This window comes from Nerophis lumbriciformis, linkage group LG22, assembly GCF_033978685.3.
Source record: "Nerophis lumbriciformis linkage group LG22, RoL_Nlum_v2.1, whole genome shotgun sequence".
In the NCBI taxonomy this organism is placed as follows: domain Eukaryota; kingdom Metazoa; phylum Chordata; class Actinopteri; order Syngnathiformes; family Syngnathidae; genus Nerophis; species Nerophis lumbriciformis.
In genome coordinates, this window is record NC_084569.2 from 22,222,459 (window position 1) to 22,240,944 (window position 18,486).

Below are 18,486 nucleotides of genomic sequence, written 5' to 3' on the forward strand. Positions count from 1 at the left end.
GTTATTTCTGGGTTGGGAATGAGGAGACGTAGGTCTGGAACGTCCAGAACGTCCAAACTGCAAAGTTCAGGAATGTCTGCAGTACTTGACCTCATGGAGGCTCCTGCTGGTGCACCAACCCACTTGAGAGAAAGCCGCCACCTCCCTCGCTTACAACGCCAATCCAAGACGGCTGAGCAGCCCCGTGTAGAATTTTGCAAGCATACCGTGTGCTAGTGTTGTAGTGAGTTTTACTGTCTTTAGCACCAGGTTGAATAACTCAGATGTCAAAGAGGGGCGGCAAAGATCCCAGCGGAAAAGGGCAACAGTGGTCAATTTAACACAGAGACTGTATTAGAAAGGTCCACTCTAGCACCTGTTCACATCTGGCAGTGTGGCTAAGATGCATAAAAAAGTCACTGATGTGCCGATTGATCAGTATGGGCTGATTTTGTTGAAAAAGTATGTGATCGCCAATGCCGAATAATGCCTTTCAATGGCAATCACAAACGCCGTTGCCCTCTAGCTGATATTGTATTTATTTTTAGTCCCCCAACTGACAAGCTAGCAGCTAATTGTGTATTTCCATATACAGTGTGGAGCCGCTGCACTAAGTTAATAATAATCACCTCTATTACTGCAAATAAACTGCATTATCGTGTAGTATTATCACTGGAGGACGAAGCTAAGCATGTTACATGCTGAAAGTAAGCCCAAAGCAGTCATGCAAATAGCTAACCTAATCACTAAGCTAGCTAGAGACAACAAAAGAAATAAGTGCTTAGTAAACTTTTAGAAGTGTAAATAGAACCGCGTTGCAGCAGAAAGTAAACAGCTAATACCAGGAAATCAACAAGTAAATTAATAAGAGCCTAGAAAGAGGAAAATATAACAACTATTGGTGTGTCAGCATTGTGGCAGTGAGTACACGACACTTACAAAGAGCGGATCAATCCATAAATTGGTGGCGTCAACTCCAAAAGTAATTCCAGTATATGATTAATACTAGAGTGATTACGTCAAATTTCTATCTTCTCAAAATATATATATTTTTTACTAACGTTTACAAAGTACCTGTGACAGGGGTTTGAGGGCAAAATGATTTCAATGAGTAATAGTAGTAGTAGTTTTTTATTTTGTTTAGTGATTGTGCATTATTGACTTTGTTTTGAGTAATTGTATGTAATAAAAGAGAATAAGGAACTTGTTGGAATATTGTGATAATATTGTTAAACAGTCAACAGCACTCGAACTCCACCATGTATAAATTGAAAAATGTACAAATTTATGTGATGGGTATCGGTATTTGTATCTGCCGATCTTAATCATGGATGATTTGTATTGGAATTGGCAGCATAAATCCTTATCAAAACATTCCTATATAACATAAGAATTGTATGCTAAAACCCCACATAATGACAACTACCGGTAGTAATAATTTTCTGCGTTTGACCAGTTAAGGGTGATTATTACAATCAATAACGCATGTAATGTGTGTTTTGCACATACTGTATGGTGAACTGGAGAGCCAGACTGAAGGGGCTCCAGGGCGAGGCAGCCAGGGGTGAGAGGTCAGAGTTGAAGGGTCAGGATGCCATCGCCCCGCCCCGCCAGTCACCATAAGGTTGGGGGTCATGAGGCTGGTTGTCATCATACTGGGTGTCAAGCCGCTAGAAAGCAGGGGAGGGTGCAATTGGGCAAAATCTGCCAGATCTTTGGGGTCTCTGCAAGTAAACATTATTGAAAGTGTTTGTCCATAGCTGCACACATTGTCTAGTGTTTTTAATCCTATTTGAGTACATCATTTGAGTTAAAGACAGGTCATTCCGCCCCTGTTGTATGTCTTTCACACCTGATCAGTTTGTCATCACGTTCCAATCGGCCAGCGAGCATCCTGTCCTCATGATGACGAGCACGTTCTTCACTTCGTTCTTCATCTAGGTTGACGACAAAGAAGAAACAGGTCACTTATAAGGGAGTAGGGGCGGTAAAAAATATCTCTGGTCAAGAAGACAATCACATATCTAGACGTAACTTGGTGCGTTAAAGAAACGGCCATGTGCAAGACACTAAACGTGGATTGGTAATGCATGACTTTACCATGTGCATAATAATCCAACGTGGCTCTCAAATAAAGGGCAAGGTGATGTGCATGAAAGGCTAATCAACCACAGGTCATTTTGCTGACCTGAATCTGACCGACCATTACAGACATCGCAGTGTTCGACCTGACAGCCTGTACAGTGTTTGTCATCTTGTAGCTTCCTGCTGTCTCTGCTTCAGCACACCATTTATCATAGATACTGCCCAGCAGTCAAGGCTCATTTCACATTTGATGCACTTTGGAGTCAAGCTATGATATATACAGTACTTAGTAACATTATGTATTGGAAAAAACATCCTGGGAAACACTTCCATTTACCAATGCATTAATTAAACAATGTACATCAGGCTATGCTTTGTGGTAATAGCTTTGTGGGAACAGTTCATGAAAACCATGACAGTACATAAAGCAAGTTCATTAAGGTTTGCTTGGAGAAGTATGATAAAACAGACATTGTGACCTCTGACCTCATGTTCGTCTGGATACAAAAAAATTGTAGCCGATTCTTAAAAACTTTCGTCCTGTCATAGACATGATCTTTGACTAGCTTTTTTGCGGAAGGTCCTTAAAAACAGCGGAGGTCTCTTGTAACTTTGACAAAATAAATATACCAAAATCAAACGTCTACTGGTTCTCTGTAATACACAAAATAAGACTAATACTGAAGGCAAAAGTAGGCCCATTGGTCCTTAACTTTCTGGAAATGTGGCCCCCAAAACAATTTAGATGAACATTCCTGACATAGAGTAATTGCAAATACGCTTAAATCGTCACTTTAAAATAACTTACCGAACTTATTCAGTTGAAAGCTCTTTTCTATGTTATAAATGTATTACAAAATACCGTGCTGTCAATGTTGTCTCTTTGAGCTGGGTCTTTGTGGCCTATGTCCTATGCACAATAAACTTTGAACTCAAGCTGCTAAAGCGACAGTAATCCAACGGGCAATGCCCCTCACTCTGTCAAAAGAGCAACAAATAAACATGAGGATCTCCTTGCACTTTCCCCCAAACCCATCACCCTTTCTACCCGGCTGAAGGTCCCTACAGCACCAAGATGGAGAGAGAGACAGGTTTGACAACTGTGCTGAACTGTTTAGTAGTATGCGGTAGAAGGGTGTGTGTGTGTGTGTGTAGCCTGTCAGGGGACAAGAGACTTAAACCAACCCTGACATGCTCCGCAGCAAAGATTTCACTACCGTTACCAGGGTTACAGGGAGCCTGGCCCACATTCTATCCTCATGTGTGCATCACAAAGCCAGCGATTAGCCACCACCTTTCCTACTTTGTGCACCCCCATCCACTCTAATACTTCTTCTACACTTTTTTACATCCCACCACAACTCTCTCTTCACATCTATCAACATATTGATCCCTGTTCATCTGCCCACCTCGCCTATATCTCTCCCTCTTAACTCGCCTCTCTCCTCATCCCTGCATCCACGCCCCCTTCTGTTTGTATTTTCAGAGTAAATCCTCAGCTGTTTGTTCAGAGCTTCTTTTAGGCTGGCTCTTTGGGCAATCACTCTACCCCAGTGAGGGGTAGAACAAAGCCCCTTACGGGCATGGACATGCATGCACAATCAAATGCTAATAAACACTCAATGAGTCATCTAGGGTACCTCACAAAAACTCAGTCTTTCACATACACATTAACAAAGTCCATCACTCTCAAGGCCGATCATTGCTTAGCAACAAACCAATGCTCTTTTTGTCATCCAATGTTTATTTGTAGCTTTTAGCTGCACTCTGTAATGCCATGTTTAATGCAGAGTGGGTGGAGGGGTCGTTGGGAACTGGAGAAAGCCTACAAGCTGCAGAAAAGAGCAAAAAGGGAGAAAGGGGGCCCTGAGGTGGGACAAGGAGGGAGTGCTTTGCCAAATAACCTCTCAGAAGGAGACACATTGAAGGAAATGAAAAGAAAAGGTAGAAGATGAAAAAAAACTTGGAGCTGTGACAGACAGAAAAGAGAGCAAGGGATAAAAACAGGAAACGATAAAAGATAGAAGGATGGAGAAGGAGCCATGCCGAAAAGAGCCCAAAAACAAAATGCATCAGATGAGTGAATTAAATTAGTAATCTGGGCAAAAACCATTCCAATCACATTATATGCATGAATGCCTTCAAGTCAAACAGAGCTGACTTGGAGCCAAAGTAAAATGAATCATTCATAATTCATAGAAATCAAAATGAGGCATGATTTGCTCTTGGTTCATTTAAGGAAATAGATCCGAGCTCCCTGCAGTACCACTTGGAGGGAGCTGCGGTCAAGTGTGTGATTTTAAAGTAAAAGGTAAAAGAAAGTTTAGTCTGGAATACATCGGTAAGGCGCATACTTTTCCCTGCCAGACACTTGAAAATATAAATCAATTTGTGATTTTCTGAAGTGATTCACTTCCAAAACAAATGAAAAAAGAGTACACATTTGAGGGGTTTGAGTTGAGTTTTTAAAAGAACTGTACATGCAGCACACAAAATAAATATGTTGTGCAGTTTGTTACAGCCAAGTTACCTTTAATAGCCGTTGGCATCAGGGGTCTCTGATTGTCTGAGGGTCCACTGGTCTGTTTACTGTTGCTGCTGTCTCTCTGTCTGGCCACGGCGACGGCAATGCCAACTGGTGGGTGGCGCACCTCTCCCTCTGCCTCCCTGCCGAAGGAGCGGGCGCTATCGGGCCGCTCCTGCTCTCTTTTCAGCTGGGGAGGGACCCTCAGCGACCCGGTACCGCTTGATCCTAGAGATAACCGTTCTCGTTCTCTTTCCCGCTCTTCCGTCCCGATGCTAGCCAAACCTCCGAAGGGCCCTCGGGTGTCTGCTGTGTGCCTCGACGATGAGGAGGAAGAAGAGGAGGTACCCTCAGCAGCAAAATTCCCACTGTATTTAATGAGAGACTGCATGGCTGAAATCTCTGTGGGACCAGAAGCCGCCTCAGCAGCTCCCCCACTGGACACTCCAGGTCGGTAGAGGGCTGACGGGTCCAGGTAGAGCCTCTGACTTCCTTCCTCACACTTGCGGCTCTGTCCATGTTCGGTGGGGTGTGTTTGAGGGGAATGTCTGTGTGAGTGAGAATTACTGGTGGGTCGATTGGTTGGATGTGGGGAATGGGAAAGTTGTGTGTGTGTCGTCTGGTTGTGTGTGGAAGGGAGTGTGTGTCCGTGTTGGGCAGCGAGGGCGGCCATGTGACTGGTAGCATAGTTGGCCAACGGACTGATCGAATTCCAATTTCGCTCCGCCCCAGCCCGCTCTAGACCCAAACGACTTGAGTGCTTGGACATGTCCCGAGCCTCCGGGCTAAACCTTGATTGATTGGACGAGTGAGACGACTCCAGGCCTCGTTTGCCAATAGAACCGTTGGAACAGATTATAGAGCCTTCCTCTCGATGATTGCTTGAGTCGCCAGACTGGGCTAGACGGGGATGTTCTATCAGGCTCCTCTCAGGAAGTCTGTAGCCTTCCCGTTCCAGCTCTTTGTCACGCTCCCGATCTCTGTGTTTGTCGCCGTGCTTGTTGTCACGAGCCTGCGACGCGATCTGGATCGGCCCGACCCGCTCGTCATAAACCTCCACAGAAGGCACATATGTCGGTGCGCTGACTCTTTGCTCTCTCATGGACTCTCTGGGCGTGTGGGGGTGGGGCAAAGCAGTAACGGAGGGAGGGAGGGTGTAGGAGAGGGGGAGTGTCGCCGCTGATGTGGAGTTATTCTTCCTTTGTCGTTCTGAGTGAGAGGACGTCAGCAAGTTTGAGTTATTACAGTTTCCGTTATGTGAGTGATGGTGGGCCCCCTCCCGACTCCCTCTGTCCGATTCTTGTCCGAGGAGCCGGGCCATGCCTCCGCCCCCACCTGGGGGGAAGGAGGACAGCGTAGGTGACGGCCGAGACCTGGGCTCCACTGTGGAGGGCTGAGAGTGGGATTTCTGTTGATGGTGGTGAGGATGCAACAACCAACCATCTCGCTCAGTCTCCCTTTCCCTCTCTTTCTCTCGTTCCCCAACACGCGTACGGCGGTCTTCCTCACTCCTGCCGTCCAATGTGAGGTCCACCATGCCATGCGGTCGCAGCTCCTCTCTTGATCGCTCTCTGTCCCTGTCCCTGTCTTGGTCTCCCCTGTACGACCGGTCTCGGGTTGCCTTTTGGGGCGGTGTCGAGCTGGACATTGTCCTTGGGGGAGCAGATGGAGGGTGGAGGGATGACTGACTAATAGCAGCTGGCAGGAAAAAGCTCTCTGAAAATACACAAAATCAAACATAAGTACTAACATAATTACTTCAAGAAGAAAATGCCAAACTGGCAGCCATATTTACACAAGGGGGGCGGGGAGGTAGCGACTGACCTTTATGGGCGTCATAGAGGTGATTTTGGGAGATGGCTGGAGGGTCCAAATGTCCCAATGACAGGTAGGGGCTGGAGTACAGGCTGCCATGAAGAGGGTAGCCTAGAGACACAAACACAACACAGTGAAGATCATGACAGTCATTTATTTTAATGATCATGTCCATGATGTCATACGGACACTGAAGAGGGTTAATGTTTAGAATAGCTTAGGGCTGTACGGTTTTGGCCAAAATAATAACCAGGACTACTTTTTTGGGACGGCGTGACGAAGTTGGGAGAGTGGCCGTGCCAGCAATCGGAGGGTTGCTGGTTACTGGGGTTCAATCCCCACCTTCTACCATCCTAGTCACGTCCGTTGTGTCCTTGGGCAAGACACTTCACCCCTTGCTCCTGATGGCTGCTGGTTAGCGCCTTGCATGGCAGCTCCCGCCATCAGTGTGTGAACGTGTGTGTGAATGGGTGAATGTGGAAATACTGTCAAAAGCGCTTTGAGTACCTTGAAGGTAGAAAAGCGCTATACAAGTATAACCCATTTATTTATTTATTTACTTTTATCAATATTAAAATAACAATTATTCCATCCATCCATTTTCTACCGCCTGTCCCTCTCGGGGTCGCAGAGGTGACTGGAGCTTATCTCCACTGCATTCGGGCAGAAGGCGAGGTACACCCTGGACAAGTTCCCACCTAATCGCGGGGCCAACACAGTTAGACAGACAACATTCACACTCACATTCAGACATTAGGGCCAATTTAGTGTTACCAATCAACCTATCCCCAGTTGAATGTATTTGGAGGTGGGAGGAAGCTTGAGTACCCGGAGGGAACCCACGCAGTCACGGGGAGAATATGTAAACACAGAAAGGCCCTGAGCCCGGGGGATCGAACCCAGGACCTTCTTATTGTGAGGCACATTTATATGTGTACTTTAAAAGTGACAGTTATGTGAAAATGATTAGTTTCAGCTCCAACACTAAAGTGAGTGTTGCTACTACTACTACACGCAGGAAATGTGTGCCTGCGCGTACTGAAACAAAGATTGTGGATGACTGACAAGAGGCTCTTTGTTAATAATTTTGTAATTCCACGTTCGAATATACATGCTCAGTTGCTGACCTCTCAAAGCCATAGAGTAAGACATAGCAATTTATCAATGACGGCAAAGTTATTAAATTCATTTTCATTTACCATTCCAATTACTGACTCGTTGACTATCAGCCCAGGCCTACAATTGTATTATGAAATGGATGATACTTATATAAAGCTTTTTCACTAATGTCTCAAAAGCACTTTACAGTAAAACCCATACATTGATAATGGTGGTGGTAAGCTTTATTTATACCAGTTTGAGTGGCACTGGCAGCAAGGTGGGCGCAGTGACGAGGATGACAGGAACTGGAATTGAACCAGGAACCCTCAAATTTCTGGACGGCCGCTCGACCCGCTGGGCCACTCCGCCCCAATTATCAAAACATTTGAATGCCTCTGGACATCGGATTTAATGCTTTTAAATGACATTAAAGGCCTTCATTTTCGCAAAATCCATTTAATGACTTAACACTTTTTAATGGCCCGCGGAAACCCTGGCATAATAAGACAGATGTGCAACATACAGTGACATAAATGCAGGTACATGCAGATTTTTGGATGCAGTGCCTTTATCGCCAAGTTAATACTGTGAATCTGTTTATCAAGTTTATTTTCAACCCTGACAGGAAAAAAAGCAGTGATGTTTGTCTTTAAGATTAATATTTAACAGTGGAAATTTTTTAATAATTACCATATTTTCTGGACCGTAGGGCGCACCGGATTATAAGGCGCACTGCCAATGAGCGGGTCTAGTCAGGTCTATTTTCATACAAAAGGCGCACCGGATTATAGGGCGCATTAAAGCAGTCATATTATTATTATTTTTTTTCTAAAGTGAAAACCCTTCTTTGTGGTCTACATAACATGTAATGGTGGTTCTTTGGTCAAAATGTTGCATGGATTATGTTTTACAGATCATCTTCAAGCCGCTTTCTGACAGTCGCTTCAGGCTGCGCCGTTTTGTGGGCGGTCTTATTTACGTGGCTCACCTTCGACAGCGTCTTTTCTCCGTCATCTTTGTTGTAGCAGTGTAGCGTGCAAGGACGGGTGTGGAAGAAGTGTCAAAAGATGGATCTAACCGTTTTAAAAACATTCAGACTTGACTTCAATCAATAACGCAGCAGCATCTCCTTATTCGTGGCTCACTACTGCAATAACAACGCCGGAAATGTGTCCCAGCAAAAAAGGTCAGACCGGAACTCTCTAATAACTAAAGATCCTTGGGTGAATAATGTAAACTCTCTACACCGGTATGTTTTAGAGCTTTCATGGTGAATTTACTGACAGATATAAGTAAGAACTTTACACTACTTTATACTAGAAATGGCAACAGCAGAGGATGAATGTCCCATAGCAAGAAGATAGAGAAAAAGAAGAAGCTCATCGATCACAGACTACAAAGACGTACGCGCGCAAATTTTCAGGACTAATGCAGATCCCAAATACAGAACAGCATGTACCAGACGTTAGGAAAAGTTGCTTTTGCGTAATATTGTGAAACAAAATGCCAGATAATATGTCTTACCTTATACACACACCATAATAATACTGGTATGTTGAAGCACAGTACAATCCCTCAAGCGTTGCGGCTTCATAGCTTACCAAAGTCGTACTAAAACATTTTGATCGATTTTTGAGCGTTGTGTGTAATGTTCTATATTTTCAATGGAACATATAACATTTGTGTTGTTTACTTGAGTCATATTGCAGTCTACACATATCTCTTATGTGTGACTGCCATCATATTGCAGTCTACACATATCTCTCATGTGTGACTGCCATCTACTTTGCCCCCCTTATCATTTCACTATGTACCAAATAATATAGCTTTGAGGTCAGTAAGCACAACCAAAATGATTCCGTAAATTAGGCACACCGGTTATTAAGGCGCAATGTTGAGTTTTGAGAAAATGAAAGGATTTTAAGGGTGCCTTATAGTCCGAAAAATACGGTAATTAATACTTTGGGAAAGAGTGGGGCGTGGTTTAATTTGCAATCTGGGAACGCCTCCACACAAACATCTTGCAGACAGACTCAAAAAAACAGGTTATAAAATTGACTGTGGAGCAAATTTCACGCAAAAGTTCCACGAAAGTATGCCCAATACATATTATCTAGACTGCAAAGAAGTGTTTTAAATTAGGGCTGTCAAAATTAACAAGTTACCTCATCTGAATAATCACAAAAAACATTGCATTAACCATGTACACACTTCTAATCATGCAATTTACTTTGACCGTTTAAGCTTTTTTACCATAATTGCTAAAGGTCAGTGATCAGAGCAATACGTACGTACGTACAAAAATGAGCGAGGAGACTCCCGACGTGTGTGCTTGCTAACAAATTTCACTCCGAAACAGATAAAACTTTTACCAAGTTTCGTGCAATTAAATGACGTATATTCAATTAAAACTTTTAAAAATGTTGCTGGATGACATTCTGACAATGAAATTGCATTTGTGTACAAATACTGGGGTCTTTTCTCAAGCACATTTCAAATATGTAAATAAGTAAGTACCTGTGATTACTCTTGAGTAATTCAAATTCCAGAAAGTTAATCAGATTTGTTTTAATTAATGATTTGACAGCACTATTTTAAATATAGATTAAAATCATTATCCATCCAAAATGATTTTTGGATGGATTCAAATCATTATAGGTCCCATTTAACCATCCAGTAAACTTCTGACCAAGTATTTCATATTTGAGTTCCTTAATGAGAAATTACTTAAAAAGGTTATTCAGGAATGGGAAATTGGAAAGTTAGCAGCAGCTCCTCTTAGTCATTTTAGTTGAAGTAATTATAGAACATTACATCTATCTGAGAAAATCAACATACTGCAAATGAATCCATTTAATTGCTGCTTTCATAAAGCAATGTAACATACAGCACATTAGTTCATGCGATGTAGCCTATTAGAGCAGCAAGATGTTGTTTTCCCTAATGACCCAAGTCTAATGATAGTCTCCATCACATACATCTTACCACACATTTCCATAAAAGTTCAAAGGAATTATATTGGTTTATCCATAACTCTAAATATTAATGTGATATTTTTCCTCTGAAAAAACTAATTCCCATTTGGATTATTTGCGTTTTGCATCCATTGAAGTTGTGCACAGGAATAAAATGAAAGAAAACTGGGTCAGAGTCAGAATGTTTATCTAAGCGGACTATTTAAGCATGACAGGATCTGGCAAATTCTGTGTCAGACTCCGCATATACTTTTCTTTGAAAATGTTCTGAGGGTCACCTCCACCTCACTTGCGCTCAGTTGTTTCATTCATAGGGTCAGCAGTGGGCACAAGTCTGCCTGACAGTCAGCTGTTGCTCTTAGAGACCAGATCTTAATATAGAAAAGAAGCACTGTCTTTTATTTCTCCGCTTGTATCTCCTAAGGTGTCACTAAAAATTCCCACAAGCCCGAGAACACCGTGCCCAAGCATCTCGAAAGACGGTGCAGCTATTGCAGTGTGAAACGCTAAGGAGCAGAACTGACAAATAAATCTGTCTATATGGTATAAGAGTAAGAAATTGAGAGGCGAGCAGTGGGGGTGTCAGTGGATGGGGGACTGCACAAAAGGTAGAAATATAAACAGGATAAATGCATGCTTCATTCAAACACTGCAAACAACTACTATTGATCTTGCGCAGCTTTCATACAGAGCTCCTGTGAAGCCTTGGTGTGTCTAGAGCAGTGGTTCTCAAACTTTTTTTGTCATCCCCCACTTTGGACAATGGGGAGTTTTCAAGCCCCACCTGCACCCATCATCCCAACAGAACGCTAATGCCAAGCTTAACATTTTCAAATTTATTGAACATCAAGTAACATCAAGTTGTATACATTCAAACTCAATAACATAAAATAACATCAAGTTCAATAATAAATAAAATAACTGTGCAGGTGTGGTATAACTTGCATCAAGTTCAATAATAAATAAAATAACTTGCATCACGTTCAATAATAAATAAAACAAGTGTTATAACTTGCATCAAGTTCAATAATAATCGTTAGAAAGGTGTCTAATAATCGTGTTCTTTGAGGAAACAGTCCATTATCTTGAACAGCTCATCAGCAGTGGCTCTATTTTTGATGTATTTGCAAAACAGCAAATCCTCGCACAGTGACTCGCCATTCACAAAGCGGACGTATGCGATAAACAGGCAGTCTTTATCGCTGTCAGCAGCTTCGTCCACTTGTAAAGCAAAACGACTTTCTTTAAATTTGTCTCTGAGTTGTTCCTCAAGATCACTTGCAATGTCGCATATACGTCTCGCAACTGTGTCGTTTGACAGTGGGACAGCTTTTAATTTTGCTGCGCTTGTCTCGTCAAGCATGACTGACACCATGTCTATTGCAGCGGGGAGAATGAGCTGCTCAGCAATTGTGTGTGGTTTTTTGCATTGTGCAATTCTGTATGCAACTCTATATGAAGCCATTAGTCTATATGAGCGTTACTGTTTACTGATGCAGCTTGTACCATGCGCTTCTCCTGTTGACGGTACTCTGCCAGTTTTCTTTGAAAGAAATCAAGTGGCTTATTGACGTGATTGGGGTGTGTGGTTTCGAGGTGGCTCTTTAATTTGTTGGGTCTCATGCTGTCTGCTGCTAGCGGTTTTAGACACAGAACACACAGGGGTCTCTCCTCTGCCCCCACCACCGCTGCCGTGAATCCAAGAGCAAGATACCCTTCATCATATTTTCTTTTCGGTTGGCTTTTTGGTTGATTAGGCCCGTCAGATTTTTGTTTCTCTGCAGGCGCTGGCTCTGGCTCGACGACCTTTGAGGTGCGAGTCACAAATTTATCCATTTTGTGTAATTGTGGTCCACACATTAGCCTGCTACCCATCCGCGCAAAAGTTTGTTCCGCTTAGCCCTGCCCCCATCAGTTACTGTTGCTATGTCTGTCAAACTTTCGCTCCGACCTAGAAATTTAAAGCCTACAGGAAAAATAAGTAATTTACATGTATTTATATAGCGGATTTCACAGACAAAATCACAAAGTGATTTACAGTGTGTATAGAAAATGAAAGCATAGTAAAAAAACCATCTAAGAATATAATTTAAAAACTTTTTTTTTTTTTTAAAGTGAAATGTCCTCCCGTTCCTCGCGCCCCACCTGTCATGTCTCTATTCCCCACCAGTGGGGCGCGCCCCACACTTTGAGAAACGCTGGTCTAGAGCATAACCAAAATCTGCCTCTTAACAGCTGCCCGGAAACACTTAGTTTTTTCTAACTTAACTGCTCCCACAGGCAGATGTCAGGCATTAAGAAATTGTGAAGGATTCTATTCATATCGGAGTTTATGGCTTCATAAGTCGTCACGGGGATTTAAGCTGCACCGGCAAAAGATCAAGGTTCCTTAGTATAGGCTAAATGGTAGGTAAAAAGTATTTTTGTCTCCTGAATATCAAGTCAGTCAGGGTTTTTGTACCTCACACTTTTTCTGTGAGGTACAGATAATCATTGTTTAGTAGGGGTGTAACGGTACACAAAAATTTTGGTTCGGTACGTACCTCGGTTTAGAGGTCACGGTTCGGTTAATTTTTGGTACAGTAAGAAAACAACAAAACATCAATTTTTGGGTTATTTATTTACCAAATTTGCAAGATCTTCCACCAAAAATATTTTTCTTAGTGGAATATTTGATGTGAAGTAATCAGAACCTTGGATAGGTCAATAATTCATAATAACATTGATTTTGATTCAATATTATGTTTTGAGCAATGACAGTTTGAAGGGAAAAAAAACAGCTTTGTTTTATTAGTCAACATTGCAACTTTTTCTAAATTACATTTAACCTTTATTATTTCACTTTTGTTATGTTTTTGTTTATTTTAATAGTATTTTTAAGAATGTGCCGTGGGCCTTTAAAACATTAGCTGTGGGCCGCAAATGGCCTCCGGGGCACACTTTTGACACCACTGCTATAGATAATAAAAAATTAAATCTGATAAATCTATGGATAAAAAGCAGAGCATGGCGACGCATGCGCGTTTATCATAACTCTCTCGCTCTCTCTGTCTCTGCCCCTCCCTCACGAATGCTGCTGCACGCACAATTTGTTTTTGTTTTTAACCCCTTCTTAACCCTGAACGAACATTGAAAATACACGCGACCCTAACTCGAAATGCCAGACTTTTGAGGCATTTAAGAAACGCCGCCCTGACAGCTCCGCAAAAGAGGACATGTCCGGTGAAATGAGGACGTATGGTCAGTCTATCGTAGCCCGTTAGCTGCTAGCATGCCGTGTGTTGCGCCTCGGTGTGCATTGTTTACACAACGTGCGTTACGCTACTTAATATGTCCGTGTGGAAACTTGTTCGGTACACCTCCGAACCGAACCGGAACCCCCGTACCGAAACGGTTCAATACAAAAATACACGTACCGTTTCCACCCCTATTGTTTAGTAATCCAATTAAGTTCTTTGGACGCTCACATGACAATGTCCTTTACTGCACATTGGTTGAAGTGAAAAAACACATCTTATCACCAGTCATGGACGTAAAGTGGTCTTTTTATGAAAAACCACCTCTTCTGGTACCTGTTTTTGTGTATTTGGGAGCCACAGAAGGCCCCAAAATGTTGTATTTAACCATGCTAGAGATATTTGCGTTCTTCAAAACATTCTCCTAACGAGCCGTTTGGAATACATGACTTTATTGACATTTTTAGCTCTAGTTACGTCAGCAAATAATTCCATATATGGTGGCGATTTGGAGCTTTGCGTAGTAAATAAGTTCCTTCTTTTTCTCTATCCTATTGTTCTTGGGCAGACCTGCTCGTACATGTACGGTAAAACCTTCCGCTGTTGCCATTTCTAATAAAAAGTAGTGTAGAGTTCTCAATTATATCTGTCAGTAGACTCAATACGGAAGTGCTAAAAACTACATCACAGCTGACAGGGTGGATGGAGATGCAGTTGAAGGGGGCTTGGTCTGGAGGTGGACTTCGGCAAGAAAATATGACCGCCCACAAAACAGCGCTTTTTAAGCAGAAAACAAAGCGGCTTGAAGATGATCTTTAAAACTAAATCTGGGCAAAATTTACTACCTATACCTGAAGGGTGGAACCTCAACTGCACATTGCGTTCCACGATGTAGCTTGTCATTGAAAATACTCATCTCAAAACAGCCTTGCCCATTTAAATGAATTGAAATCAATTCCACTCGAGTTTGGCCCTCCTGTAAAAGTCAAGTAACCTATTGATAACTTACCGAACCTATTCAGTTGATATATTATTTGAAAAATTGTGGAAAAAGTGAGAAAAAAAACAAAAACTAAAAAAAACAGTGTAGCCAATTGAACACAAACCCGGTAGTAGATAATAAAAAAGGACCAAACTAAACAAAAATATTATTTGATAAAGTGTAATAAATTGAGTGACGATGTATTCAACAATTCAACATATACACATTTGAAAAGGTATTAATGGGAAGAGGGTTGTTTGATTTTTGGACGAACAACTCGTTAGCATTAGCATATACATTGTAGATGATAACATGTCCTCACAGGTGTTTGAATAAAACATTTGATATGTAAGTCAAAGATGGCGTTAACTGCCATATTAGACTGTTACCTGGTTTCTGCTTGTTTGCTGCTCTTAAATATACATGATGATTTCTGGTAATGTTGCATCATTGACGTAGTAATACTGTGAAATGGCAGCTCTGTTTGACAGCACAAATATTTCCCCACGATGTCAGTCTTTTTCGCTTTTAAATGATTGCAAAATCTCTAATTTTTTCTGAGCTCTTAGCTGTCTTTCCACTTTGTCCTTTTTCTGAGCTGTCTCTCTCTATCCGCACTCTACTAGTCCCGCCCCCTTTCCCACACACACAGGTTACATCACCAGCAGCGCAGACTTGATCACCAATAGGCGCATTTCTCTCATGTGCGCTGGAGCTATACAATGTCAGCGTATTATGCAAACCCCGTTTCCATATGAGTTGGGAAATTGTGTTAGATGTAAATATAAACGGAATACAATGATTTGTAAATCATTTTCAACCCATATTCAGTTGAATATGCTACAAAGACAACATATTTGATTTTCAAACTGATAAACATTTTTTATTTTTTTTTGCAAATAATCATTAACTTTAGAATTTAATGCCAGCAACACATGACAAAGAAGTTGGGAAAGGTGGCAATAAATACTGATAAAGTTGAGGAATGCTCATCAAACACTTATTTGGAACATCCCACAGGTGTGCAGGCTAATTGGGAACAGGGGGGTGCCATGATTGGGTATAAAAACAGCTTCCCAAAAAATGCTCAGTCTTTCACAAGAAAGGATGGGACGAGGTACACCACTTTGTCCACAACTGCGTGAGCAAATAGTCAAACAGTTTAAGAACAATGTTTCTCAAAGTGCAATTGCAAGAAATTTAGGGATTTCAACATCTACGGTCCATAATATCATCAAAAGGTTCAGAGAATGTGGAGAAATCACTCCACGTAAGCGGCATTGGCCGGAAACCAACATTGAATGACCGTGACCTTCAATCCCTCAGACGGCACTGTATCAAAAACCGACATCAATCTCTAAAGGATATCACCACATGGGCTCAAGAACACTTCAGAAAACCACTGTCTCTAAATACAGTTCGTCGCTACATCTGTAAGTGCAAGTTAAAGCTCTACTATGCAAAGCCAAAGCCATTTATCAACAACATCCAGAAACGCTGCCGGCTTCTCTGGGCCCGAGATCATCTAAGATGGACTCATGCAAAGTGGAAAAGTGTTCTGTGGTCTGACGAGTCCACATTTCAAATTGTTTTTGGAAATATTCGACATCGTGTCATCCGGTCCAAAGGGGAAACGAACCATCCAGACTGTTATCGACGCAAAGTTCAAAAGGCAGCATCTCTGATGGTATGGGGGTGCATTAGTGCCCAAGGCATGGGTAACTTACACATCTGTGAAGGCACCATTAATGCTGAAAGGTACATACAGGTTTTGGAACAACATATGCTGCCATTTAAGCGCCGTCTTTTTCATGGACGCCCCTGCTTATTTCAGCAAGACAATGCCAAGCCACATTCAGCACGTGTTACAACATCGTGGCTTCGTAAAAAAAGAGTGCGGGTACTTTGCTGGCCCGCTTGCAGTCCAGACATGTCTCCCATCAAAAATGTGTGGCGCATTATGAAGCGTAAAATACGACAGCGGAGACCGTTGAACGACTGAAGCTCTACATAAAACAAGAATGGGAAAGAATTCCACTTTCAAAGCTTCAACAATTAGTTTCCTCAGTTCCCAATCGCTTATTGAGTGTTGTTAAAAGAAAAGGTGATGTAACACAGTGGTGAACATGCCCTTTCCCAACTACTTTGGCACGTGTTGCAGCCATGAAATTCTAAATTAATTATTATTTGCAAAAAAAAAAATTTTTTTATGAGTTTGAACATCAAATATCTTGTCCTTGTAGTGCATTCAATTGAATATGGGTTGAAAAGGATTTGCAAATCATTGTATTCCGTTTATATTTACATCTAACACAATTTCCCAACTCATATGGAAACAGGGTTTGTACTCATTAAACGAATCATCTAAGTAACAAAATACAAATCAAGGCTTTTTTCAAATCGAATGAATCAATTTAATCGATGAATCGTTGCAGCCATAGTTTTCGTTGGTTGGTTGCTTGTTTCTCTTGTGACATCGGGCATATATGGTTGCATGATGTCGAGTACAGATTGACCAATTATCGACCGGGGCGATTATTGGCGCCAATATTTGACATTTTGACGTATATCCGTATCGGCCTCTTTTTATGGTTATCAGCCTTTTTTTTTCTTTCTTTTTAAAAAAAAAAATACAACAAAACTACAGCAGCAGATACAATAAATACACATAAAATACATGGAGCCTATCCCAAATGTACACCCTGGACAAGTCGCCACCTCATCGCAGGGTTCACACATTAGGGCCAATTTAGAGTTAGAAATCACGCACTAACTCCTGTTCCACCGTGCTGCCATGTAACATGTTACAAATATTTCTTCAAATATTCAACCAATGGTGAAAATGCTCATGACTCAAGGTATGCTGGCAACTTAGGCATTACAGAAAGCTGCGAGACAGCTCGAATCTCAAATTACATAATTACCGAATTTTCCGGACCATAGGGTGCATCGGATTATAAGGCGCACTGCCGATGAATGGTCTATTTTTGATCTTTTTTCATATATTAGGTACACCAGATTATAGGGCGCATTAAAGGAGTCATATTATTATTATTTTTTTCTAAATTGAAAACACTTCCTTGTGTCTACATAACATGTAATGGTGGTTCTTTGGTCAAAATGTTGCATAGATTATGTTTTACAGATCATCTTCAGGCCGCTTTCTGACCGTCGCTTCCGGAATGCGCCGTTTTGTGGGCGGTCTTATTTACGTGGCTCGCCTTCGGCAGCGTCTTCTCCCCGTCATCTTTGGTGTAGCGTGCAAGGACGGGAGTTGAAGACGTATCAAAAGAACAACCACACCGGAAATGTGTCCCGTGAAAAACCGTCCGACCGAAACTCTGTAATAACTAAAGTTCCTTGGGTGAATAATGTAAACTCTCTACAACGGTATGTTTAGTGACATATATAAGTAAGAACTTTACACTACTTCATATTAGAAATGGCAACAGCGGAGGATGAATGTCCCATAACAAGAAGATAGAGAAAACGAAGAAGCTTATCGACTACGGTGTCGGGGCGGACGCGCGCAATTTTTCAGGATTTACGCAGTTCCCAAATACAGATCAGCAGGTCTCAGAAGGTAAGAAATGTTGCTTTTGCATAATATTGCGAAACAAAACGCCAGATAATGTCTTACCTTATACACACACCATAATAATACTCGTTTGTTTAATGCTCCGACAATTCTTCAAGCGGTGCGGCTTCATAGCTTACCAAAGTTGTACTAAAACGTTTTGATAGATTTTTGAGCGCCTTGTGTAATGTTCTATATTTTCAATGGAACAT

At 41.8% G+C, this 18,486-nt stretch overlaps 1 protein-coding gene across 2 annotated transcripts in view; it reads right to left on the bottom strand.

The window, feature by feature from the left end:
* The window catches only part of tnrc18 (trinucleotide repeat containing 18), a 96,985-nt gene that overhangs the window by 42,453 nt on the left and 36,046 nt on the right, over positions 1–18,486 (bottom strand). For both annotated transcript variants that reach the window (XM_061974015.2, XM_061974014.2), the window contains exons 4-7: positions 6,413–6,514; positions 4,595–6,304; positions 1,832–1,916; positions 1,489–1,703 (exon numbers count right to left, since the gene is read on the bottom strand). In XM_061974015.2, the coding sequence (XP_061829999.2) occupies positions 1,489–1,703; positions 1,832–1,916; positions 4,595–6,304; positions 6,413–6,514 (2,112 nt within the window). The remainder of the gene's footprint in view (positions 1–1,488; positions 1,704–1,831; positions 1,917–4,594; positions 6,305–6,412; positions 6,515–18,486) is intronic.